The sequence below is a fragment of the Pollicipes pollicipes genome, unplaced genomic scaffold (assembly GCF_011947565.3).
Source record: "Pollicipes pollicipes isolate AB1234 unplaced genomic scaffold, Ppol_2.1 Scaffold_4740;HRSCAF=5597_pilon_pilon_pilon, whole genome shotgun sequence".
Lineage (NCBI taxonomy): Eukaryota > Metazoa > Arthropoda > Thecostraca > Pollicipedomorpha > Pollicipedidae > Pollicipes > Pollicipes pollicipes.
Window position 1 is genome coordinate 14,218,276 of NW_023596545.1, and position 25,576 is coordinate 14,243,851.

The 25,576-nt window shown below is 52.9% G+C and overlaps 2 protein-coding genes across 2 annotated transcripts; one reads left to right on the plus strand and one right to left on the minus strand.

The window, feature by feature from the left end:
* The first annotated feature begins 1,285 nt into the window (after positions 1-1,285).
* On the plus strand, positions 1,286-3,874 carry LOC119099147 (exosome complex component RRP40). The gene is made up of 2 exons (XM_037222248.1): positions 1,286-2,708; positions 3,057-3,874. Exons 1-2 carry the CDS (start codon positions 2,385-2,387, stop codon positions 3,423-3,425), a joined length of 693 nt encoding a protein of 230 aa, XP_037078143.1. The 5' UTR covers positions 1,286-2,384; the 3' UTR covers positions 3,426-3,874.
* Positions 3,875-18,412: 14,538 nt separating this feature from the next.
* Positions 18,413-25,357, minus strand: LOC119099516 (E3 ubiquitin-protein ligase MIB1). Its single transcript, XM_037222671.1, has 8 exons — positions 25,229-25,357; positions 24,635-24,721; positions 23,471-23,605; positions 22,612-22,793; positions 22,258-22,474; positions 21,397-21,562; positions 20,361-20,479; positions 18,413-19,946 (listed from the first exon to the last, which is right to left on the minus strand). The coding sequence occupies exons 1-8, from the start codon at positions 25,355-25,357 to the stop codon at positions 19,803-19,805; spliced, it is 1,179 nt and encodes a 392-aa protein (XP_037078566.1). The 3' UTR covers positions 18,413-19,802.
* Positions 25,358-25,576: the final 219 nt, after the last annotated feature.

Genomic DNA, 25,576 nt, shown 5'->3' on the forward strand with positions numbered 1-25,576 from the left:
GGAAAAGATGAGATACAGCCTCTATGCTCAGAAAGATGGCTAATGTACACTCAGTGGAATGTTCCACATTCAAAGATATTGAAACAAGCACCAAACATGATGAAATGAGCTCACTTTTAACTATTTGTGTGCTTTAAGTGAAACAGGCCCATAGAAAACACAATTTCTCTGTTTAGTCAACAGGCATCTCAATGCATCATGGTTTCACTGCATCACCATATCTCGCAAAAAAAGCCTGATTGAAAGCCAATTGATGGCCGTAATATCTGGCGATCCACCAATGCCAGATATGGATATCTCAACCATTGTGTTTTGTTCAGCCTTGATTGCTGCATGATGAATGGAATGATGGGTAATGAATGAATAATGAATGAATGAAAATGAAATATCCTCAGAAATAGTCTACACATCTGTGTGGGCATGTAGCTCAGAAACTACAGGCCTTAAGAAAGGCAGGGCAGTGCACTGCATTGAGAAATCTTCAAAATGTCTTTCAGTTCAAAACCCCATGCAGCTGTAGAACGCTGCTTCTGTGCGCTGCCTACCAACTTCAGAACACATGCCTGGTTGGCCGGTTAGATAATCTTTGCCCATGTGGCGGGTCAATTTGACCCCCCCCCCTCCTGGGATCTCAGGAACTAAGAAAGCCAGAGACACCAAATGCACAGGGTGTATTGACCTGTACATGAACTCACTTGGTCAAAGTTAAAGGCTCCTAGGTCATTACCTTTGGGTTAAATAAGGTCAAACAAAGTCAAATTTCAGGTTGGTCTCCAAAGGGTCCATACAACCTAGATCACGATTTTAGGCAAAAGGTCACATGCTCATTAAAGTCAGTGACCTCATTTGACCCTTTGAAGGTCGTGGTGACCAAAATCATACAAGGACACTTTGAGTTTCGCGTTTGGATAAGCAGCAATGATTATACTGGGCAGTATGTTCCTAAAAACAAAATGCTGACCCGGATCATTCTAGGTCAGCAACCTATTCTGGCCTTTAAGAAGGCATATAATGTGATCCCTGCCATCAGCAAGTTCGAACTTAGCGCCAGGAACTATCCCATACAGCAAGCATGAGATTAATAAAACAGGGTGGTTTTAACCTTGGTCTGAGCTTCATACCTGAGCATAGGTCGATTTAATTTGCTTATTCAATTGTTTTGTTACCAAAGGAAGTATTTCGGAGATGTATGGCTTCGAGTAACACTCCGTTGCTGGATCAAATTGAATGATTCCCTAGAAATTGCCTTCGCTTAAACAATGGCCTGACTTTGACCCGCCATAGGTCAGCGACCTTACAGGCTGCATCTAAATTTTCGATGCCAGACGATTTGCTATTCCATTGCCTGCAGCTATGCAAAATTTGGTGCGGCTTCGCCGCGTTGTTCGGAGACCATTCCGGAAAATCCTTCGGGGGGCCAATTTGACCCCGCCCGAGCGCGTGCTAAATAAGTTAAGTCTTCACAGAAAAAATCGTAATCCAGTGGGCATTATTTGTTCGGTTTTCAGGGTACTAATGTGAACCACCAAAACCGGTATGGAAGGTCTAACATGGAGGATCGAATGGGCCTAACAAATGTGAGCAGTGTGATTTTAGGCAAGGGCATTCATGTCTGACAATCCTAGACTTCTGACACTGGGCATATGAATATTTTGATATAAGCCAACTTGTTTGAACATGCTCTGATTTGTCATTTTTCATAATATTCCTCACAAGACTTAATTAAACTTTAAGTGTGATGATACTTTGGTAGTTTGTTAAAATGGACAGAATGGTGGCTTGCAGTGTGGCAGTAAGTGCCACAATGTTAAATGGGTCCAAATTTTCATAGCAAAATGTGTATGCTGTGACTATTGGGTTTAGGTCGTGTGCCTTTTCCGTGAATGACCATTGCAAACAACGTTGGAAATGATAAATAGATTTGCTGCAGAATATTTAGAAAACACTCGTTGGGTAGTAAAAACTAAACTTGTTCAGGGTTTCAGCTTTTATAAGATCATGTGTGTAGATGGAGGGCATATGAGAGAGTTGTGCATCATGGCTCAAGAACATGTGATTGAATGGTAAAATTCCTTGGTGTCAAGACCAGAATGTTGGTTTCGGAACCTGGTGTGGAAGACAACACATTTACAACTCCAGAATGCAGGCAATGGGTACAAACCGCCATGCATGTAAAAGGATGTAGCCATGCTTTGAAGGTTGATTTCCATTTATAAGCCAGATGCTAGTGTTCGAACAAAGTAAAATATCCTCACATGTACCACAGGCGAGTACAGGCCAATGTATCAAAACCAGACATTATGTGACTCAGCCTCATATGACGTGCTCAATTCCAGCTGAAGAAACAAGCGTCCAAAGTCTACCTTCTCACTCCAGCAGCGGCCATGGCGTCGCAGTCTCTGGAGATCGTGCTGCCAGGTGACGTGATCAAGACAGAGGGTGACCTGGACCTGGGCCCGGGCCTGCGTCGCGAGCGGCACGGCTGCGTGGTGCTGCAGCCGGGCGTGCACCGGTTCCGCGCGCCGCGAACCCACTGGGTCGACACCCACTGCCGCCGCTACGTGCCGGTGCGCGGCCAGTGCGTGGTGGGTACGGTGTTAGCGCGCGCCGGCGACATCTTCCGTGTGGACATTGGAGCGCACGAACCGGCCACACTCTCCTACCTGTCGTTCGAGGGCGCCACCAAGAAGAACCGCCCCGACGTGAAGGTCAGGACTGCGGAAGATTCGTTGTGGGGTGTGCATTGCGTAGGGGGGCCGGGGGACGGAAATGTACATGCTAATGCGCTTATTCCAACCAACTTAGAAATAGCTGGTCTTTTGGAGGGATAGCACCACTGACCAATGATACTATGATCTTTGGGAATCCGGTGCACCAGTGTCGCCATGTATTAGTAACCACCAGCGAGATTAAATGGCCCAAGTTCTGAAAAAGTATTCATATTTAATAATTCTACACCTATTTGAACTTCCACTTTGAACGGGCCTCCGGAACAAATGTGAAACTGCTGCGGTGTTGTGTTTTCTGGCCCTTAATCTGGCGGACACCGGCGGCAGGTGGGTGACCTGGTGTTCGCGCGCCTGCTGGTCGCCAACAAGGACATGGAGCCGGAGCTGGTGTGCGTCAATTCGAAGGGTCGCGCCGAGGGCCTGGGCGTGCTGTCGGCGGAGGGGCTGGACTTCACCGTGCCGCTGCACGTGTGCCGCAAGGTGCTGGCGCCCGCCTGTGGCCTGCTGCGCCGGCTCGGCTCCGAGCTGCGCTTCGAGATGGCCGTCGGCATGAATGGCCGCGTCTGGGCCACCAGCAACAGCCTGCGCTACACGGCCGCCGTCGCCAGCGCCATTTGCGCCTCTGAGCACATGGACGAGGCGCAGATCGCCGCCATGTGCCGCGAGGTGGCAGCAGTGGCGCACCAGCGGCGATGAGCACGCGCGTGTGGGCGGGGGAGGAAGGGCTATGGCGTTGCGTTGTGATGTGCGTGGAATGCTCGGAGGATCGTGGCGAGTGCACAGATCGTGCAAATGGCGTACGTGACCTGGCACCCGTCGGTGATCTGGGAGATCTGGCGTGGCGGGGTCTGGTCCACGGCGTTTTTACATGCGCGTCGCTTCACGCTGTGGTTCGTCCCGTTCTGGACCCGAGCCCACCCAACCGCAGTCGGCGGGCGGAAGACCGGCAGAGGGCGGAGTGGTCACCACTGCGGACAATTCCTGAGCATCTAGCTAGTTTTGATGAGAACCTGGGGTTCTCTGCGCTCTGCGGCGTCTCACAAGCCACTGGTCAGATGCGTGTGTGTGATCATCGCTGACACCGTGTCCAGCATATTTCACGTGCGAGATCAGGTTACGTCCTCTTGTCTGGTGCCAAATCTTGCTCAGTTACATGTGAAGTGTGCTTCTCCCCATTCTCCATTGCAGTATGTTGCATGAAGGACGAGGGTTAGCGCATGTGCTGCCCGGGTTATCGCAGAGATGAAAGGGCAAGTCACTGGAGTCACGGTCACGTTCATTTCATTCGCGCTCTGTTGGCAAAGAATAAAAAGCCGTCAAAGCGTTAAGTTTTTGGTTGCTTGCTGAAGTTCTCACAGCCAAAGGTAAGCGTACAAAAAACGTACCAGCGTTCAGCACTGCTGGCGTTATGAAGCAACGTGCTCGTAATAACGCACAAACGGCGTTAGAAACTGCATCACGGCGGCCGTTGCGTTCATGTCTGCACGGTTTCCCCACACACAGCGCGGAGCTGGGACCGGCTTTGGTCTCGACGTGAGCTGGCGTGCCCCTGCAACACCCATATCGGCTACGGCGCGCCCAATACACGGGGCTGGACCACACAACCATGAGCAGGACTGTGTAGGGAGGCCCGGTCCAAGACCAAATCGGGAAGAGCGGCGGAGGGTTCTCCATCATTGACGCCGGTGGTCGGATGCCCTCGGGACTCGCGTAACCACGACATCATTCGCGGGCGACAGACGCACCGCCGCTCCAGAGTCTGCAGTTACTGGCGCCGTCAGCCGTTGAAGAACTGATGTACGCTGGCGGCCAGCGGCTCGCCGAGCAGCGGCGCCAGCTGCGCGACGCTGGCGCCGGCTAGCGCGGCCAGCGAGCCGAACCGCGCCAGCAGCTGGTCGGCCTTGCGCGCACCCAGGCCAGGCACGGCCTGGACGGCGGCGCGCAGCTGCTGTTCGACCGGCGGCTCGTCCAGCGGCTGCGGCACATCCCGGTCGGCCGCCGCCAGCTCGGCCAGCAGCTGCGCTCGGACACGGCCGACACGGGCAGCACGGTCAACTGCAGCTCGAGTGCAGCCAGCAGTTGGATCTCGTAGAACTCACGGCTGGTCACCGCCGTCCGCTCCATGATCACCACCTGGCGGCGAGCGGCGGCGTCAGGCGGCGGTGGCGACGCCACGGCCCAGCGCGGAAGCCGCCGCTCCTGCTTACATAATGTGGAGAAGGGATCTGCGTCGTCCCGGAGTCGACCGCGGAGAGGAGAGTTTGCAGCAGACAAGACTTTCCACTCCAGAACGGCGCAATGTCGTGCGCACCAATGTGCACTCACGCAGCCTGGTAGGACGCCGTGCATTCTGCTCAGGTGTACATACAGGCTTACAAGAATATTCCAGGCCTACTAAAAGGCGTTTGGGGCCTTCAAAGGTCATCCATTCTTTATCCGGAGCCATACTTAGTGCAGCAGCCCAGTCAATCGAGCAGTCGCCATACGAGCTCAGCCAAAATTACAAAGCAGATCACGCAGTAGTCTTGCAGGGATCAGAGGCAGGTTATTCGATGATGCTGCTACCCAATCTGATATGAATCATACGGCGTTGCATGAAAAGACGGAAGTCGGAACTGCGTTCACACAAACTGCACAGAGGATTCTCCACTGCTGCCATGGATTGCACTATCATGTCCCACAAATCTGGCTGTCTACCTGCTAGCACAACCTTTCTGTTAACCATTATGCTGGTTGATCGCAAGCTTTTCAGGAGACTGCTGGCAACCGTCCGGCCGACCGGCGTCCTCCCCCCAACGCCAGCGGAGGTGTACCTGGCGCGGCAGCGGTGATCGGCTGAGCGTGTGCAGTCGACGGCGACACAGCCCGCTGTTCATCAGGTCACGCTCGGTCAGCAGCACCACGGCCGTGTCGGGCGCCGGCAAGAAGTCGGCCACACCCATCCGGTCCGAGAAGGTGACGCGCAGCTGCGAGCCGCGCAGCAGCGCCGCCAGCTCGCTCCGCTGCCAGCGCAGCGACACCAGCAGCTGGCCGGGCGGCACCGGCTGCCGCTGCGGCGTACCCGAGCCCTGCGTCAGCGCTGACATCGTGGCTGCAAAGGAAATGGTGTGTTAGGGCGGACGCAACCTTTGATTGCAAAGGTTGGTATTTGTTTTGTGCTGTTTATCTCATTTTCCCATATTTGTGCTTTGTCCCCCTTAATATTTAATTCCCATTGTCTATGAGTTGCAGACCACATGTCTGCTTACCATGCATAAACAACCAACTTGCTTTTCATGAACAAAGCAGCACTCCAGCAGACTGAGCTATTGGTCATTTGATTCTTGTCTGCTCTGTAACCTCATTCATGGGCTGTCAGCAGTAGGATGCTGCGGAGTTCCTTAGGTACCTGCTGACGGGTCTGCACTAGAACGCGAACCGTAGCACCAGTCTACCCAACACCATCGCCTTAGACATCCAGGAATGTTTCAATGCAAGCCAGAAGCCGATACAGCTTGGAAACGTCTTCTGTGCCGGAAGAACTTAAGTTGTGATTTGCTTGTTAGACAGCTCAGGTCCATGCTGCTGTGCAGTGTGTGAACACGCATGTGTGTCTGTAGCGTCAAACCCATCCTGGATCAGAGTCTGCTGACCCCGTCCGTCTACCGTGGTCACGTGCAACCACGGGCCTGCTTCAACCTCTTCACCAGCGAGAAATCGCCCCACAGAGACAAAAGACTTGCATGTGTTACAAATGTCAAAATCTTGAGATGCACAATGGTTTTAACAGGCTGGGGCCCCCTTCCCACCAAGTTGACAATATTCAGCTCCTTAAGAAGCATGGATGTCTACATTATGTTGCTGCAATGCTCACTTGAAGTTTTATTTATCTATTACGCTTATTGGCCTCACTAATCCCTTGCTCAGGATCAGCCAATCAGCATCAAGTCATATGGTGGTCAACCCAGCACCTGGGTGCCTCTGGGTTGGCAAATCACTCAAGCAATTTAGAATGTCAGGACTCAGGATGAAAGGCAAAAGCTTCATACCCCAGAAAATGTGTGTGAAGATCATTGCTGGAAGCACAAATTTAATATATTATCTGTACATCTGCAATGCCAAACCAGAAAAATTTTGGTGTGCCACTCCTGCTCTGCCAGGCAGGCACACTGCATGCCATGAAAAAATGATGTGGTGGCCAACCACTCAGGCATCACGTTTTTGAGCCAACCATCATTCTGGCAACATGATTCTGGGCCACTTCATCATTCTAGCATGCTGTTTTTGGGCCACTTCATGGCCTTCTCAGAACATCCATACTTGGGAAACTAGCACAAGTCTGCTAACTCCACAAGGCTAACAATGCATGCACACATCAGGGCTAAATAAAACAGAGTATAAATATGATAACTGTTCCTGAACTGTCCATATTTGGGTCAAAGACCTGCTCTCATGCTCCCAGACCCACATATCTAAAAAGGCTAGCCCAGTCCAAAATTCACTGCACTGATTTGGGGCCATTTTATTCTTGGATTGTTCCAGTTACCATAATAGGCAATAAAGGCACATTCAGGTTAAATGCCTCCAACATACTGTGCTCAGAAGCTGTCGAGTTCAAGCACAAATTGCTTTTAGAAGCTTCCTATCTTTTTATAAAAACTGTGCTGAGGACAATTAAAAACGCAATCATGAAAATGCCGGCAACCATGAAGAAATGCATGTATGACGTGATCAGGTTCCTCATGGTGGCTGTCATGAAGTTATCACATACTGACCACTGTTGTCATAAGGGAACAGTAAAACACCAAAATGTCAATTTGTATCCTTTTGTGAGGGCTTTGGCCTGCCAATGTTGGATTCTCCATGTTTGCCCGAGAACTCCAAAAATTTTGCTTGGAATATTAAAAATGCAAGGAAAAGTAGACGACCGCACACAACCTGGGGAAGTCCACAAACATGAGCCTATCTTCTTGGGGCATCATTTTTGACCTTTGCTGGTATGCTGTTCAATTTGAGGAATCACTGGTAAATAATACACGAAATCACAAATACCAATGCTGTCAAAAGTAGTATCAGCCCGTCGAAAAACACCAGTTTGGCGTAGGTTAGGTCATTGAGTCCTCAGCTCAGCCACTGCAGGAAGTACTACCGACCTTTCTGCATGGAAAGCTGTAAGCAAGATAGCAGCAGTCAGGCTTTCAGAGAAACGCACTCACCCGCCACCCAAACGTGGACCAAGCAGCTACCACAAAGCCTTCGAGCAGCGCGGGCCGTAAGCTAAGCCAAGGAAAACTCGGAGAGCTAGGGTGGACTAATCTGGCAGCGAGATGATGACGTCACCAAGAGTCTGTTTGGTACGCGTATGGTGCCCGGTTAGGGTCCTCCACCAGAGGACCCCCGGCCCACTCGCAACGGCCCGGGTCAAACGAAGCATTGTGAGGATCTAGAATAGCTTCAAAAAGAGAGTAAGTGTATCGGACCGCTGCTTGGAGATTTTAAGCGTTGAAACTTGGAGCCCACGATTTACGAGTTTCCTCATAAGTTAACAATTCGTTTACAATGAGGTTGAAATCCATGAAAGTTGTGGCGCCGCCACGTTGTAAGTACGTCACGGGTGTATGCTGCCAATCACCTCGACCCAGTGTGTTAAACATCGGGTATATGAAAGCCCAGTGCAACATTTTTAGTATGCTATCAGAGATCTACGCAGATTTGAGCTACAGCTTTAGTTCTCACCAAATTATTGGCAGCCTATAATTGGAGACAGTGAGGCGCAGACTATACGTTCGTAAAGGCATTTCATTTTTTTTTGTCCAAAATATTCGCGACAAATTGTCAAGGACATAGATGCTGCATTGCACTGATGGCTTGTATCGGCTGCTAGCAAGCAGCTCATTATATTCATTATTCACAGTGGGAACTGGCAAAAAATACCTGGTCGCCTCGGACTCGAACACACGTCAGTTATGAACTCCGCCCGCTACCAACTACGCCACTGAGTCTACGCCACGCGCCTCGGAAGTCGAAAAATTCGTGGCATGCATTGCATGAAAAATTTCGCACCACGCGTTGTGGGAGCTTAACCTCTCTTGATAAGAGAGACTAACAGACCGGCGCAAGGCAATAACATAATATTTCTTTTGGTGCCAGGTTCGTCGAAGGCGGCGGGGCAGAACGGCATCCGCAGATTTCCGAAAAGCATGCCTTTGACACGTGAGCCCTATGAGCTAGTAGAAGTACAGTGTGGAACAGACGTGATAACAGGGCACTTAGGTGGGGAGCCGATGTCGATTCACATGCAGCGCGACAGACGCTCTCCACATTGGAGCTGTGCTGTGCCCTGCAGCCGGAATAAGGTGCGACGAATCCTTCGTGTGCCGCGATCATTACAAATGTGTCTTCAACACCTTTCCTCGCCTTATCTCGACGGAGGATATTGTCGTTGACATCATTTATCTTATTATATCGTCCGGCGTCGGTGGTCCAAACCGAATTTCGGTTATTAACGTGCGTGATAAACGTGATACAAAGTGTATGTTGGTGTGTGCAACTGTACGACCTTTCGGTAGGCGGGTTACAGGCTGGAGCGTAGCGTTCGCGTCATTCATGCACGTTCGGTGCGGCTGGTACTATCTTGGTGGTGGTCGTTGTCGGATGGTTACCGTTATCGGTTGGGTCGTCTGGTGTTAGTGTAGGTACTCCGGTCTCCCGATCTCCAACGACACGCTGGGCAGACGCGCCGATCCGTGCGTCAAACACACCGAGACTCTGGCGGCAGCAGCGCCGGACACGGTCCTGGTCTTCGTCCGGCGGCTGCACCGACCGCGGCTGCTGTTGCCACCTGGCGGCGGCGCACCGAATTGCATCCCAAGCCGACTGGGACCGCTCGTGGCACCGTGACCTTCGCACCGGGCCAAGGACTCTTTCGGACATGGACTGCCAGTGAATTCATCACGTCATGTAAAACCAAAGTGTCGCTCGCTTGCTTTCATTCACCGATAAGACTTCGTGGCAGAATAACGCAAATTACTGCAGTCTGTAATGATTGGTACGTCACACAATAATGCCGCAGCATTCATTCAGGCCGCAGAAAACACCCGACAATTATAAAACTGAGTAGGCATACGTCGTCCGTTAAAAACATACAGCATGCAAACAAATCCAAACAGAAGGTAGGTGGCGCGCGGCGTATCTATCCGCCACGGGCCACATGCTGTCTTTGCAACGTGTGAATACGGCTTTTGTTGTTACGCTAGGCCAGGCGCTCGTTCCGTACATACGCGTAGGGAAGATCAGTAGAGGGCGGCCTTTACAAACGCTGACCCCGTGCGAGGCGTAGAGAAAGCCAGGCCGCCCTCTGCTGAGTGCAGCCTGGGTCTGATCAGGCCGCCCTCAGTATACAGTCGGAGGGACATTGCCCACCCCCCCCCCCCCCCCCGCATACACAGCCCGATGGACATTGAGACGGACAGCGGTGCTGGGAGACCGTATCGGCCTGGCGCGCCGACTGCTGGGCGCTCGGTGCCTATGCCTCTACAAAACGTAGAGGCGTAGGCAACGAGCGCCCAGCGCCCCTCTACAAAACGTAGACCCGGCAGAGGAATCGCTGGCCCTTCGGTAATTCTCTTAGATCCCAGACCCTTTCCTTTGTTTTATAACCTTGCGTTCTATTGATGTGCCTTAAAGAAAAGAACGCTCTACTGGACTGATGAGGTTACGCACTCGCACATCATTTCTGATCCGTTACATGTTGTGTGCTCCTTTCGTGCCTGCTTCGTATCGTCGTAATCAGCATATCTAATATACAAATGTGTCGCTAATGTGTAGTGTCAGTGCGCGTGTTGGCCTCTGCCTGATGTTCCTCCACGCGTTCCAATGAACAATTTGTAGGAAAATAACAGATTGATAATAGTGTGCGGCCTGAATTTTGTGCCTTGATGCATAGCGCGTTGTAGCCAGGTCCAGGTTCCCACGTTGGTTTCTCTATCTTGCATAGCTCTTATATTGCGCACAGATTGGGGCGACTGAGAATTTTTCCACGCGTTCAATCGATTTTTGTGTCATGACGGCTTAGATGCGCCACAGATATTTTAGCCAATGACTCCTCGCCGGTGGTGACGGAGGAAGGCTCACTGCGCGTCCCGTAGGCAAGAGTTCCTGGCCGGTGGCGATGGAGGAAGTCCTACGCGGTACGTAGGCAGTTGTCATGGCCTTAGGTTGAAAGGTCCCAGTTCCCAAAGCCAAATTAGAGAGTTGGCCGTTGTTCGATCTCTTTGCGACTCACAGATGAGTTAGGACGCATTTGTACACGTCGCTGGCCGTTAGTGAGAATATGTGTGGAATACCGTCGATGGCTTCGTGTCTCGCATACTGTGAAATTCGTTTTTCAGCTGCCTCCTTGTGGCTCCCAGAAGGAGGCTGCTGGAAAAGGGGTTGAGCTGTCGGAAACGTTAGTTGATTATTTTCGTTGGTGGATTGGCTTGCCGCCAAAGAAGGAGGCTTGGTTAGATGACCATGAGTAACTGACTCTTTGCATCGGCGGTGAATTCAGCCATTGAGGGTACCGTTGTTGCAATCATTCCAGCGGCTTCAGAACGCGAGGCTCACACCTATGAGCAGCTGAGAAATTCCGGCGGGCCGATGCGTGATTGGTGAAATCCACGCATCTAATGTTCCACCAAATATTTCATGATTCCACCAAATAAGCAGTGTGCGCCGATCCGTAACTCCAGCAAAATAAGCGTAGTGCGCTGATGAGAAACCCCGGCGGGCCGACGACTGATTCCGACGAAAATCAGTGACGATCAGGAGTGGAAGCTACGTGGTGATACTACCGAGAGCCTTACACCGAGTGGTTGCTATTCACTGGATATGGATTCCGAGATATTCGTGGTGTGTGGCTATATGGTTCCGTTCATAATTTAGGGGGTCTGATCGTTGCACATAACCTGCAGACTGTGTGTAGCGACCACACTATAGGTCTCCCTTCAATATGACCGGTAACAGGCGTGAATGAGATGGTGTGAATACATGAATGCTAGGTGCGGAATCCCAGTAAAGTAACGCGTGTTGCTTATGTTGGGAGGGAGGCGTCTGTTTTGTAATAGCCCATATATTGCCGGTGGGCAGCTATTTTCGCCATCACTTGCATTCGCTTCCACTTAGTCAGCTTATGCCATGTTATGTCGCGTATTTAGTACGAATTGTTTTGTATGTATGACTGAATATTTGATTCGAGCCAATGGGCTAAAAGTTATACGAGCAAAACGAAGGAAGTAAAGCGATGATGTGAACGTGTCAAAAGTTTGAGAAATGCCCACAAAGTATGACAAAACTCTCGCATTGGTCAAGTTAAGATATGAGCGCAGCACGGCTTCACGACGAGGCCGCACGATATGAAAACACTCTGTGTGACATAGATAGCCGGCAAATGGGCAGTTCCAAAGCCCCGGCCACCGACAACCTCGCGATGCGCTTACTCACAGCGGTCCGAGGGGTGAACAGCAAGCGGACCGCCCCGGGGCACGGATGTCATTAAGGACCCTTAAGACGCCAATGCGGTTGCGGCGCGTAAGAAGCTTACTCATGCCGCGCCAGCCAAGCGACTGTTGAAATGTGGTCCCAATCTCGCACCCCCACACGATCCCGGCCGTGAGATTCAATACTTTTTACACCCGGTCGGAATAGCAAGCGGCAGCCCCGCCCCACACTGGGTGACAGTATAGGATGTGGAGAAAACATGCACTTCAGTACACAAGTAACATAGGCCGCCGCTCGCACTCGCGACCACTCTAGGTGACTCGGATCCGGGCATTTTCGACCTCTTAGAATTTGTACACAATACAGAGATAATTACATATAAATGTTACGCGGCCCTGCACAATTGCAAACATGCAGGTTGTTCTTCTTTTCGAAGGGTGTGCCATACACCATTCGACAAAAACGTACAGGCTTTTCCCACTGGTTTTTTTCTTGCAAGACATTCTCCGAACTAACAATATATCACAAAACAAGGAGGTGCCGGGCCGGCTCCTTGTTCGCCGCCAGGGCCGCAGAGCCAGTGTACTTATTCCCTTCGGCAGCAATGATGTCGGCCTGATCCACCGGTGGGGCCAAGGGAGGAACCGGTTGCGGCAATGAAGTGGTCCTGGCTTCCGCAGTGTATCGTCCTGCATTGCGTTTTGTGCATGTATCGACCTGTATTTGGTGAATATGTGGACGTATGAACTCGCCGTGTTTATATTTGCTTGCTTTTGCATACGGGCAGCATTAGCCATTTAACGTATCGTATACGTGACGTTAAAGAAGGGATAGAAGCTATAGCTTCTCCTTGCCCTTGCTCTGCGCCGGATGCCATAGGCCGGCTTGACGTAGCTCTTTGCCCGGCCTTCAGCCAGAAGTAAGTTCCCCAGCTACGGGTTTGACTTTAGGTCGCCGGGGCAAAACAAGAAAATGCACGCCTGGATGAGGAGTTTGCGGGCTTCGGGTACGAGATGATAGCGAATCTTGTGTAGACAAACTGTTGCGCGCGGGATTTCTGTGAATTTTTTAAGTCTTCATTTCTTCTTCAACTCCTTATCGACATTACCCACACTGGCCGTCAAGATGTTCACCGCAGTTTTCGTCCTAGATTTTTGATGATTCCTTTTTTCTGTGTTAGGCGGCACCTAATACTGGTCACTACCACGCTATGCGCAGCATTTCAGTTCAGTTTGATAAGATTATTGATGTTTCTCCTTTTACTCTATATCAACATCTCCTACCCCGGTGACCATTATGTTATGCGCGGATTTGCACTCTGCTTCGCATAATGTCGTTTGCTGTGTTTGGTTGGGCTGGTTTAACTCTCTCGCCTTAAACCCAGCTTTTGGCGACATTCCCCCTGCCGGTCGTCCGCGTAACTTGAAGTACTGGTTCCTCATCTCCCAGCAATATCATCATGATCACCCGACGGACTCCTCACCGATGCAAAACGGTAATCAAGAGATTCCCAAAGCCTGGCTCGCCTAAAAACAATTGCAGTGACTGGCTCGAAGTTCCTGCATGTTTTTTTGAAGTTACGCACTCGCACATAAGGTCGGATAGCGCACAATGTTTTAAATGCATTTACAAATACTAATCAGCGAGGTAGCAGGGCCACTTCGCTGGAAAACCACGATAAAAAATGTACTCATTTAGTTGTTAAAGCTAGCTATGTGTCTGGCAATGATCGACAACCCACTGGGGACCCAAAACAGTCTAGGGGTCGTGACTGTACTCACCAATAAGCAACTTTACAAAATAACAGCTGCTTGGGAATTATACGTCTACCAGTGGTTACAATCATATTCACTTGGATTTATTATAGATACCATTTTCAATGGCGGCTGTTGGCTACTTAGCCCACTTTATTTATTTGCAGGTAATTATCATGGAAGCAATTCCCTATCATAAGCCGGCTAGCTGGGAGCGACTGCAAATAATGGTGAACACTGGCTCACCGGTAATATATGGGCTTTTACGAAACAGATGTTTTCGTCCTAACATGGGGAATAAGCTTGCTTTACCGGGATTCCGCAACCAGCATTGATAACTTCACATCGTCTCATGCATAGTTATCACCGATCATATTAAAGGAGGCCCATAGTGTGGTTGCTACACAAAGACTACAGGTTATGTGCATTGACCAGACCACTTTAACCATGAGCGGAGCAGTACAGCCATACACCACGCATGCCTCGGAGTGCCTCCCCAGTAAATAATAGCCACCCGGTGCAAGACTCCTCTCGGCATCACCACGTAGCCCCCACTCTCTATAGCCGCTGAGCTATGCCAACATCCCCCGCTGGCCCTCCGGAATTTCTCATCGGCTCACAATGCTCCACCGCTGCCCGCGAGAAGCTCTTGCCCACGTGATGCGTGGGCCTACCTCCATCGCTATCCGCGAGGAGTCATTGAGTCAAGCATCTGTGACGCATTTAGTCCGTCATGGTAAAATTCGATTGGGCTCGCGGACATTCACACTCGCCCCAAGATGTGCGCAGTATATGGACTAAGCAAAAAGAGACAAAACATGGTCCTGACTACGACGCGTCATGTCTCATGGCACACAGTTCAGGCTGCACATTATTCATTGATCTGCTGTTTTCCTGCAGACTGTTCCTTGAAACACATGGAGCAATGCCAGGCAGGGGTCAGCACGCCATTTAACAACACACATTAACGACACATTTATATATAAGACATGCTGACTACTGTGATCCAATGCGTGCACGAAATGAGTGTACAACATACAACGGATCAAAATGATGTGCGAGTACGTAAGCTTAATGCTCCTATAGAACTCACTTTTCTTTAGGATGTGTAAATAAAGCGCAAGGTTACCAAACAAAGAAAGAGGTCGGGGATCTCAGGGACTCGCCGACAGGTCGGCGATCCCTCCGCCGGGCTCACATTTTGTGGAGGCATAGGCGCCGAGCGCACAGCCCTCGGCGCGCCATGCCGATGCCGTCTCCCATCACCGTGTCTGTCTCGACGTTCCTCCGACAGTCGACTCTCACTGGGCTCTGTTTCCGATGGGGTCGGCGTTTGTTCAGGGTCGCCTCCTATTGATCGTCCCGGCGCGCATGTCCGGGACAAGCGCGCGGGTCAAACGTAGCAAACAAAAACATTGGAAAAAGCTTACTGGAAAAAGTAGCACGTGGCCTGCGGCAGATAGATACGCCACGCCACGAAAACAGGATAGAGCTGCATTTTTATATTTATTCGGATTTGTGCTCCTCCCAGGAGAGGCTACTGCCGATGGTCACTCCCAGCATCTTCAGGGACGGCCGTAGGGGTTAACATTAAGATGGAGATGTTCAGATGGAAGGATGATACTTTTTGATGGCCTGGGGCGTACCGACTAAAAGGGGGTGGTTTTATGGAGTTTTTCTTTAGGGCATTGGCAATTAAGTATAATTGGAGGGCAAGAATGGTTTCCCTCTACCGGGATTTTAGGGTGGGCAAGTGGTCACAGTGGGTGGTGTCATGGGCAGCGGGCGATGAGCATCATCGGCTTAGGAGACCAGACGCCCGTGAGGTAGGTAAGATGGAAGATCGTTCGCGAAGATTCTGACGAGGTTTGGGCTCACCAGGGACTCCTGATGAATACCGTGGGACAAAGGAAGAGATCATGAACCACCTCTTACCACCCGCCGCCATCCATCGAGGAAACTTTGAAACCATCGTGGATCGATGCCGTGCCACTGCAGCTTGGTCAGGAGGACGCCGTGGTCAATGCTGCCGAAAGCTCGGCTAAGGTCTATGGAAGTAACGGCGATATGTTCGGAACCGATCCGGCGAGTCATTCACTCCATAGCGCCCTCCTTTGAGTGACACGGCCTATACGCATAGACGGGTGGGAGACCGTAGACGTCAAGTCGAGATGAGCCGACAACTGTCGACAGAAAACCTTTTCACATGACAACGCCGTGCAGCTGATATGGGCCTAAAGCTGCTAGCAGCGTCACGTTTGCCAGCAGGTTTATGACAAGGAATTGCGTCGATGATAGCAACCTGCGAATCAATACAGTCGGTCAGCGAGCTAAAGCCGCCATTAACAATGGCATGTATAATTAATCCAAACAAATCTGATTTTTAATGATAGACGCATCACGCTTAAGTACCTTTTCATCGGTAAGGTCGATTATTAGTGAACCCAGTCACTATGTCTAGACTACTGTGGGACACAGTCGCCGTCCTTTGTGCTAGGACGATACGCAGGCGATGGCATATAGTCTGAGCAGCTGGTCACGTTGCAAATCCCCAGTGACGGGATCAATACGATAGGCGAAAAGAGGGTCAGCTGTCACTTATCATTGTCATGCACGCAGGTAACCAGCCCGACAAAATCAGTATGAGAATAAATGCGGTTATTCTGATGGGTTGGCGCTACTTTCTTCCTGACTACTATTTGCAAACGCATTAAAAACATTATTTTTTACACCACGTCATGTGGGAGTTTGTAACTTCAAAACATATAGGACCTGCATCTAACTTATTAAGTCAGTCACGGCGCTTGTTGCCTGTATGCAAGTTGGGCTTTGGGTATCTCATGGTTGCCGTGTTGTGTCGGTGAGAAATCGGTCGAGTGATCATGATGATATAGCGGATAAATGGCTAGCCATTACTCCTAGTTACGCGGAAGGTCAGCAGGAAGGATGCCACCGAAAATTGTAATTAAAGGCAGAGAATTGAAGAAAGCACAGAAACAAACGAAGCAAGCAAAATATTATTTGAAACAGTGAAATTCCGCGAGCAACGTAATGGTAGCCAGCATGGGATGCCAGTCACGTGTTAAGGAGCAGACAAACCAAAACAAACGAAAAAGCAAGAATCTTCACCGAATCCCTGGTGAAGCAAAAACAATGATCCCTATGGTACGAAGGCTGATCTCAAGTATGACGACCAACCATATGAAGTAATACCGAGCTAATGACGAAAAACAAACAGCACAAGCGCCACATGAAGTCAGCATGTCAGTGATTTGGAAATCACTGAGAGCTCACCACAGACTGAAAGCCAACTATTTTGGAAAGTTACATTCCAGCAAAGCATGCTGATGGTGGTATCGGACAATAACAGGTGTAAAGCAGTGAGCACGTCCGCAGCACAAGCCACAATGCTGCAGTCCAATGCACAACTATCTAGCTTATTTTCACATCTTGGGATGCATTTATTGAGGAATTACGGTCCTAAATCACGGACGCCACTCCCCAGAACGTATGGCTCATCTAATAGCACAGACATCGAAGCAGGGTTTTATCTTGACTCGTTTCATTTCAAACACCCGCGCAATTACACACGATTTACGCCAGCGGCACGCTGCCGCTATGACATTTTGTTCGATCAATCGAACTTTCGGTCGGTCGCTTCGACAAGGCCGACACCAGCGTCTTCTCTGATCAAATGCCTGCCTACGTCATCCTGGCTAGCGCATAAGTCACCCGCCGGTGGCAGGCGACGGCCGCTGCGGTGCCGACGAGCACGACTGCCGCCGAGGTGGCAAAATCGCCGCAAAAGTCGCCCGTGTAAACTGAGCTTAATGCGGAAGATATTTCTCAGCGGCCTTTAAGATTCCTATCAAATTGAATTTATATTTTTCATATTCTGTATTCGCTTAGGCTTACGGGTGGGGGAGGTAACCTCTCGTTGGGAGGATTTGGCGTTGGGAGAGGGCACGCTTACTCAAAACAGTGCACACAGACGCACAGGCGAAGCCCCTTAGTGCCGCCATTGCGCTGTGGACGTCCTTTCGTCATCCCCGGGCGGGGAAATGGTCACTAGCCCCATCCTGTACTTGAGTGCGATAACATTCAGGACTCGCGAGTGTTTTAATGTCCAGCTGGTTTGGCATTGTCCAGCGCCAGCACATTCACCTCTCTACAAGCGGTCCGTGGCCAGCCATAGGGGGGGGGGGGGGGGGGGGCGTTTGGTTTTATGGCTTAAGTTCCTCGAAGAAGCTTTGCTTCCGACGACTACACAAGTCATATGGTAAGCAAATGACCAGTCGTATGACCAGTCGTATGATAAGCAAAATTCATAACCGTTTTTGTCACATCAATACGGAGCTTGGTGTCTTCGAAATCAACTTTTCTGCGGGTAAGTTCAAGCACTCATCGCCCACATTTCACACCGATCTTGAAATTCACACGAAAAATTAAACCAATTTATTATGGGTTCAACGTCGTTACAGTCTATAGCATGCACACTTCAATGTTTGCACAATGGACATGCGATCACATTTTCAACCTATATCAGTGTGCGTCAGATCATATATTCCAATACACGCAAGACGAGTGAAAAATTGGTCTCCCCTACCGCTGCACCACATCGGTGGCGCAGGAGTTCTGCAACGTCAGATGCAGTCTCGTCTTCTTAAACGAACATGCTTCGCGTAAGGAAACGAGAGGGGTTTGCACACAAAGGGGCTGGGCTACGCAATACCTTTGCACTATCATGCAACACTCATAACAGGACGAATTGGTATCGCTGACACGCCGCCAGAGAACAGGGAGCGATATACCACACCTGGCAGGCTTACCTGTGGCCGCAATTTATATCGACTTCACAAGGGGCGCTGCATGGGAAAAACTTCGACTGAGTGAGGTTCGAGCTCACTCCCCACCCGCATTTGGAAGCGTTCGGGAGTCCGCGAGAAATACGTCATCTAAAGAGCGTGCAAATTACATAGGTGGGAACACATCCCGAACCGAATGGACAACTGGCACAGAACATGGACGCGCATCGCCACGGCAAAAAGTGTCAGCACAGACCGTTTTCTTTCTACCGGTTCAGTCAGATGAACCCACCAATGGTATAGCATGCTAATGCCTGTCTTTACTACGGCAGCATGCTCATAATGCGAAATCTTGTAAATATCGTGTCGTACTGTGTCTTCAAAAGGACATCCGGCAATGGAAGAAATACTGTAGCCACGGTGTCTGGTTCTCTACAACCTGGCTCGGCTAACGCACCGGCAATGTCTCTAATGAAATATGAATGTGCGCGCCTCAACACTGCGGCAGCCAACCGGCAGCAAATAGCCGCCAATGTTCAGCCGATGTCGTTTCCGGGGGAGGAGGAAGGGGGGAGCTAATCCCCCCCTTGCCCTCCGATGTCAGGCGGTGAGCCACAGGGTGGGGACGCGCGGGCCACAAACACGTCCGCTCCAACACCACAAAGCTGGGTATGGTATACAAAATGACAGAAAACCGGACCACTCTGCACGCCAGCTGATACCGCACAGCACAGATCGATTCCGGACGCAATGTGGTCACACCGGTTCAGTCGATCGTCTCCTCCCACGGACTGAGGCGCACTGCTGCCAAACGAAAGACCACGATCCGCTTTTCCACGGGTTGCGGCATCCTCTGGCCAAGCCGCATACCAGGATCCGCTCCTCCACCCGCTGCGCTGAGCTACGGCCTGGCAGTAGACCAGGACTTCACGCTCCACCCCCAGTAGAGCGTTGTGGTCTAACGGCACGGTGGAATTCGCTTCACCGGTTTCCATACGCTGTGGCCTAGCGGTCGAGCAGAATTGGTCTCTCCACGGGTTTCTATGCGCTGTGGCCTAGCAGTAGAGCAGGATTCTCTTCTCCACGGGTTTGCGGCAGATGGGGCACTCCTGCATGCGGTCGCCACACATCTGGCACGTGCCGTGGCCACAGAGGAATATCATGTTCTTCAGCCGATCCAGGCACACCGGGCACATGGTCTGTGGACGGAGAGGAGGTCAGAGCTGGCAGACAAGGCCATCACGACACATGGTCTGTGGACGAAGAGGTCAGAGCTGGCAGACCAGGCCATCACAACACATGGTCTGTGGACGGAGAGGTCAGATCTGGCAGACCAGGCCATCACGACACATGGTCTGTGGACGGAGAGGTCAGAGCTGACAGACCAGGCCATCACGACACATGGTCTACGGACGGAGAGGTCAGAGCTGTCAGGCCACATCACACCACATCGTCTACGGATATGGTCATGGTCTCAACACACACACACACACACACATACACTATCCATTTGCTAAACCAAACAACTCGGGAAAGAAAGTCATGCATACGACCAATCGACGCAAGTTTTCCAAGATTCCAATATCAGTCCCGGCCGTCCGCCTCCTCCGCACCTGCTCCTTGATGTCCTGCAGCTGCTGCTGCAGCTTCTGCACGTCCGAGTGGTTGTTCATGGGCCGCTGTGCGCCCGTGCTGGAGGTGGCCATGCGGGTGGGCCCAGCGGCGGCGGCCGCTGCTGCTGCGGCCGCGGCAGCCGCCGCCGCTGCTGCCGCCGCCGCCGCCGCCGTGTTGTTGCTGGGAGCGCCGCCGGTGGCGCCCAGGTCCGAGTCGCTCAGGTCGCCGCCGCTGTCGGGGGCTGGGGGCGGGGGCAGGGACGGACTGAGGCGCTGCTGACCGGCGGCGGCACAAGCACGCACGGTCAGGCACGGCCGCAACACACAACAGCCGCAACCAACGTAACCTTCAGGGACTGGCAGCTATGGTAACTATGGCTGGTGCGCAAAATGCAAGTCATAAGTATCGAGAGACTCGGACACTCCCGTGTCGTCGGGTCAACCAATACTCTCGAATGAAAAAACAATAATTGTAGGAAAACAAGAATGTGTCCACCGATCAACCCCGGCGAGCGACGAAAACGCTCCGCACTCTCACCTTCCCCTCTCCCCATCGTCACTGGCGAAAGCCTACCCGGAGCGCAATTTCACCTTACTACCTTTACAACTGAAATTCACACATGCCAATGGGCGACACGATCTCGAAATGGAAGAGGCAGCGGTTCTCATTTGGCCGGGGAGCCTCACAGCGGTCCGGTCACCGCCAACACTCGAGCACAGAACAGCAGACCTCCTCAGTCTAACGAGCGGTAAAAGCATTATTGTCTTCCGAGTTCCAAGAGGCCTTCCCTCAGTGGATACATCAAACGGATATGACCAAGCATCCGCAATCGTCGTTATTCTGTATACCATACACTGAGAGCGACACTGTGAGATCACACAGCGCGGAAGGCTAGTGGAAACACAATGCTCTAACAGAGTCTCCACACGCAAAATCCTAGGCCTCGGTATCATGACCAGCAGCCACCTGTCTCAGCCGTGACGTGCATCACGCCCTTCCCCAGTGACAGCCGCTCTGCCCGGGGGCGGCGCCCACCTTCGAGTCCGCAGCAGACGGCGAGCGGGAGGCGCGCCTCCACCGGCGCCCGGCACTGCACGCACTTCTTCATCAGGCTGGCGCACGAGTGGCAGGCCACCATGTGGCCGCACGGCCGGAACAGCACCGACGCCCGCTTGTCCGAGCAGATGATGCAGTCCTCCAGCTGCCGCCGGACACACGGAGGTCAGAGGGGTCAGAGGTCGCAGGCCGAGGTCGGTGGTCCGCTGGTGTTTGGTGGCGCGCACATACGAAGCCAGCTAAATTTCAGCCGAGCTCAGAGGTCAGCTGAGACCAGACGGATATTAGTAAAGGTCGGGCAGCAGTCAGCGAGGAGAGAGGCCCGACATATGCCTTCAGTCGCGTAGCCAGGAATTCGCCCAGGAGGGGACCCAACCAGGGCATCGGGGACGTTTTCAGCCAAGGGGCCCTTCTTGGTCACTCTAGAGGCCCTGATGTTGGATTGGGGGGACAATTCTAGGCTTTGGATCCCGTCTGAGTACCTGGAGTCTCGACTCCGACGTTTTAGAAACGTTCTACGGGCATCTTAATCTTTCCAAACGAACGGGGGCTTTCGGGGCCCATTGCCTGTGGGGGGGGGGGGGGGGGGGGGCATGACTCTAAAAGCCCGCCCGGACTACGCCATCACGCAGAGATCTCCCTTGCATAGTCCCGGAACAACCAAGTGGGCACGGTCCACAACCCACCAGCACTTCCTCCAGCGTGCACCTCACCTACACCCAAGACAGCACAAAACACCGCCGCCACTCCACACATCGACATCGCCCCAACACGGCCGTTCGGTCTCCACCAGCAGCCGCACACCAGCCACGGCCACGTCGCCGGTGCCAGCGCACCCACCTCCACGTGGCTGAGCACCTCCCGCCGGCAGATGAGGCACTTCTTGACGCGGTCGGCGCAGCTGGCGCACGTGCAGACATGTGCGCAAGGTTGGAAGAGGACGTCGCGCTTGTTGTCGGAGCACACCATGCATTCCTCGGCCACGTCTGGACCGGCCGCGTCGCCGCCGCCCGCCGCGCCGCCGCGGCTCGAAGTCATCACCCGCTCCGTGGCCTCGCTGGAAGGGGGGAGGGAGTGTCAAAAACCTGTGATGTAATCACCCGGGAAAAGAACACCAAGACTTCACACCGAGAAACGAGAAACGAACTGCCATGCCGCGCTTTGTAACAGTTCATGGACAGCAGGATTACTCACACGGACTTCTCGCGGTAACACTTGGCCAGCGCCTTGCTGAGGTTGGGGTCAGGACACAGGTCCAGGGGCGTCTGACCCTTCTTGTTCTTGATGGTCAAGTCAGCCCCGTTGGCCGCCAGGAAGCAAGCGATGGACGCGGAGGACTTCTTTTCGGAGCCCTGGCTGCCCAGGCCCATTACCAACTGCCGACGAAAAGGTCGGGTGAGGAAGCAGCCCAGACGAAGATGCGTACTGCTAGCACCCGATACGGGGCAGCTCTCGGCGTTGATCAACTGGCAGCCATTACACACCAAACAAGCATTACACTCAACAAGTATTACAAACAACGTTGGTGGTCACGGACTGTGCGCGTGGTTGACGGCGGCAGGGTGGCTGCTATCCCGCAACTGCCCCCGCCGGTGGCGCCTCCAACGCGGCGCGCGCTCGTGAGTTCACAGCCCGACGCTAGGCGGCGCTAGAGGCGTCGGGTGGTGTGCTGTAGACCAGTGGAGACAGCACAGCAACTGTGATGTGAAAGGAGAGTGCAGTGCCCTGACCTGTGCCACGAAGGTCAGAGTTTCGTTCTCTTAGGTCTGGAGGTCTTGGGACACTTGTTCTCGAAGTCAAGCTGAATAGCATGGATATTTTTGGTGTTCAAACTGGTCAAAAGAATCTGCCTGTCACGCAGCACATCTTGATATGACCACAATGATTGTCCTATAAGCTGTTTTTTTTTGTAAATTGGTTGCGGTTGTGAGTTGAAGCCATTACCAACGAACGATAACAGCTGAGTCTAACCATTCAATGATCCCGAAACTCTCAGTGCAATGCTCCTGAACCCCAACCGAACCTCAAAACGCAGCACCCCCGCTGGCCGCACCTTGCTGACGCTGACGTCCGGCATGTCCTGCAGCTGGCGCAGCTGCGACAGCGTGTGGTGCCGCAGCGCCTCGTGCAGCGGCGTGTCGCCATCCTTGTCTTGCACGTTCAGGTTACATCCCTTGCTCACCAGCAGCTGACGACACCGCCGGCCACGGTGACAGGGCGGTCACGACAAACAGACACTGCAGCGGACCACAGCTGGCCAGCCAAAACGCAGTGTTGAAGGCCCAAAAGCACTCGGCTGGATCGGCGAATATATAAACAACACGCGGCAATGGTCAGATGCTTGGTTTGGTCAGCGATCCGACGGCCGGCGGACTGACGGCCGGAGGGACCTAACACGGAGCATGGACTGACGGCCGAAGGGACCTGACACGGACGGAGGTAAGCATGGACTGACGGCCGAAGGGCCTAACACGGACGGAGGTAAGCACAGACTGACGGCCAGAGGGACCTAACACGGACGGAGGTAAGCACGGGCTGACGGCCGGAGGGACCTAACACGGACGGAGGTAAGCACGGACTGACGGCCGGAGGGACCTAACACGGACGGAGGTAAGCACGGGCTGACGGCCAGAGGGACCTAACACGGACGGAGGTAAGCACGGACTGACGGCCGGAGGGACCTAACACGGACGGAGGTAAGCACGGACTGACGGCCGGAGGGACCTAACAGGGACGGAGGCAAGCACGGGCTGACGGCCGGAGGGACCTAACACGGACGGAGGCAAGCACGGACTCAGGGTCGGAGGGACCTAACACGGACGGAGGTAAGCACGGACTGACGGCCGGAGGGACCTAACACGGACGGAGGCAAGCACAGACTGACGGCCGGAGGGACCTAACACGGACGGAGGTAAGCACAGACTGACGGCCGGACGGACCTAACACGGACGGAGGTAAGCACGGACTCAGGGCAGCATCACGGACACGAACAGTGGCAGGAACGGCACACAGTCAATAACCCGACCGGCACACATGTGGAGGGACAGGACCAGGGACAAGCAGAGCTGCGCACGAGCAGACTGAGCGTGTGTCAGGACCAGGTGGCCGTACCCGGACGATTTGTACGTGCCGGGCATACGTGTGAAAGGACAGGACCAGGGAGCAGCAGAGCTGCGCACTGGCAGACGGAGCGCGTGTCAAGACCACGCGGCCGTACCCGGACGATTTGGACGTGCTGCCTCTCCACGGCCAGGTGCAGGGCCGTCTGAAGGTTCACGTTCTGCAGGTCCATGTTGGCCTTGCCCTGAGAACGGAGCGGATCATGTGTGACCGGTCAGGCAGCGGTGCCTCCCCATAACACGCTCGGCGGCCGGGACGGCACCTCCACTCCTTGTGTGGCGTCGTCACAGCGGTCCAGGCAACGCCGGCTGAGGGGCTGGCGCGGAGAGCGAGCACTGCGACCAGTACACAGCGCCGGACTGGGAACCTGTCCCGACGCCCAATGAGTGTCACCAAGACCAAAGCACTGTATACATGGACAATTTGACTGTCAATCCACCCTGGATCCATGTGGAGTTAATCTACCCCTCTACTTCAGGGTTACCCCACGCTTTACCACACCAGAGTGGCAAGTAGCAGCTGATGGTTCAATTTCAAACTCCTCTTCGGCTCAAACTCAACTGGTGGCGTCTGAACGCCACACAAGGGCTGTAAGGCTGTCTCCAGACGCTCTATCGCAAAAACGGTTGACCACATGGAAAGAACAGACCGAGCCGGTGGAGAGTGAGGGACAGAGGGGCTGGTCACTGACCTGCAGCACGAGCAGCTCGGCCACCTCCACGTGACTGTTGAGCGCGGCCAGATGGAGTGCCGTGTAGCCGTCGTCCTTCTTCTCGTCCACCAGCCACGGCCGCGACAGCTTCGAGAGCAGCACCCGCATCGCACTGTGGACACGCGCCGTGTCAGCTGCTGGCGCCGCAGAGAGAATAGTGACCGGGCGGGGGGAAGGGGTGTTGAACGGACACAGAGGCACCGGGGGAGGGAGAAGGGGTGTCGAACAGACACAGAGACGAAGGGAGAGGGGAAAGGGTGTTGAACAGACACAGAGACATCGGGGGAGGGGAAGACTGTTGAACGAACACAGAGCAGAAATGGCGTT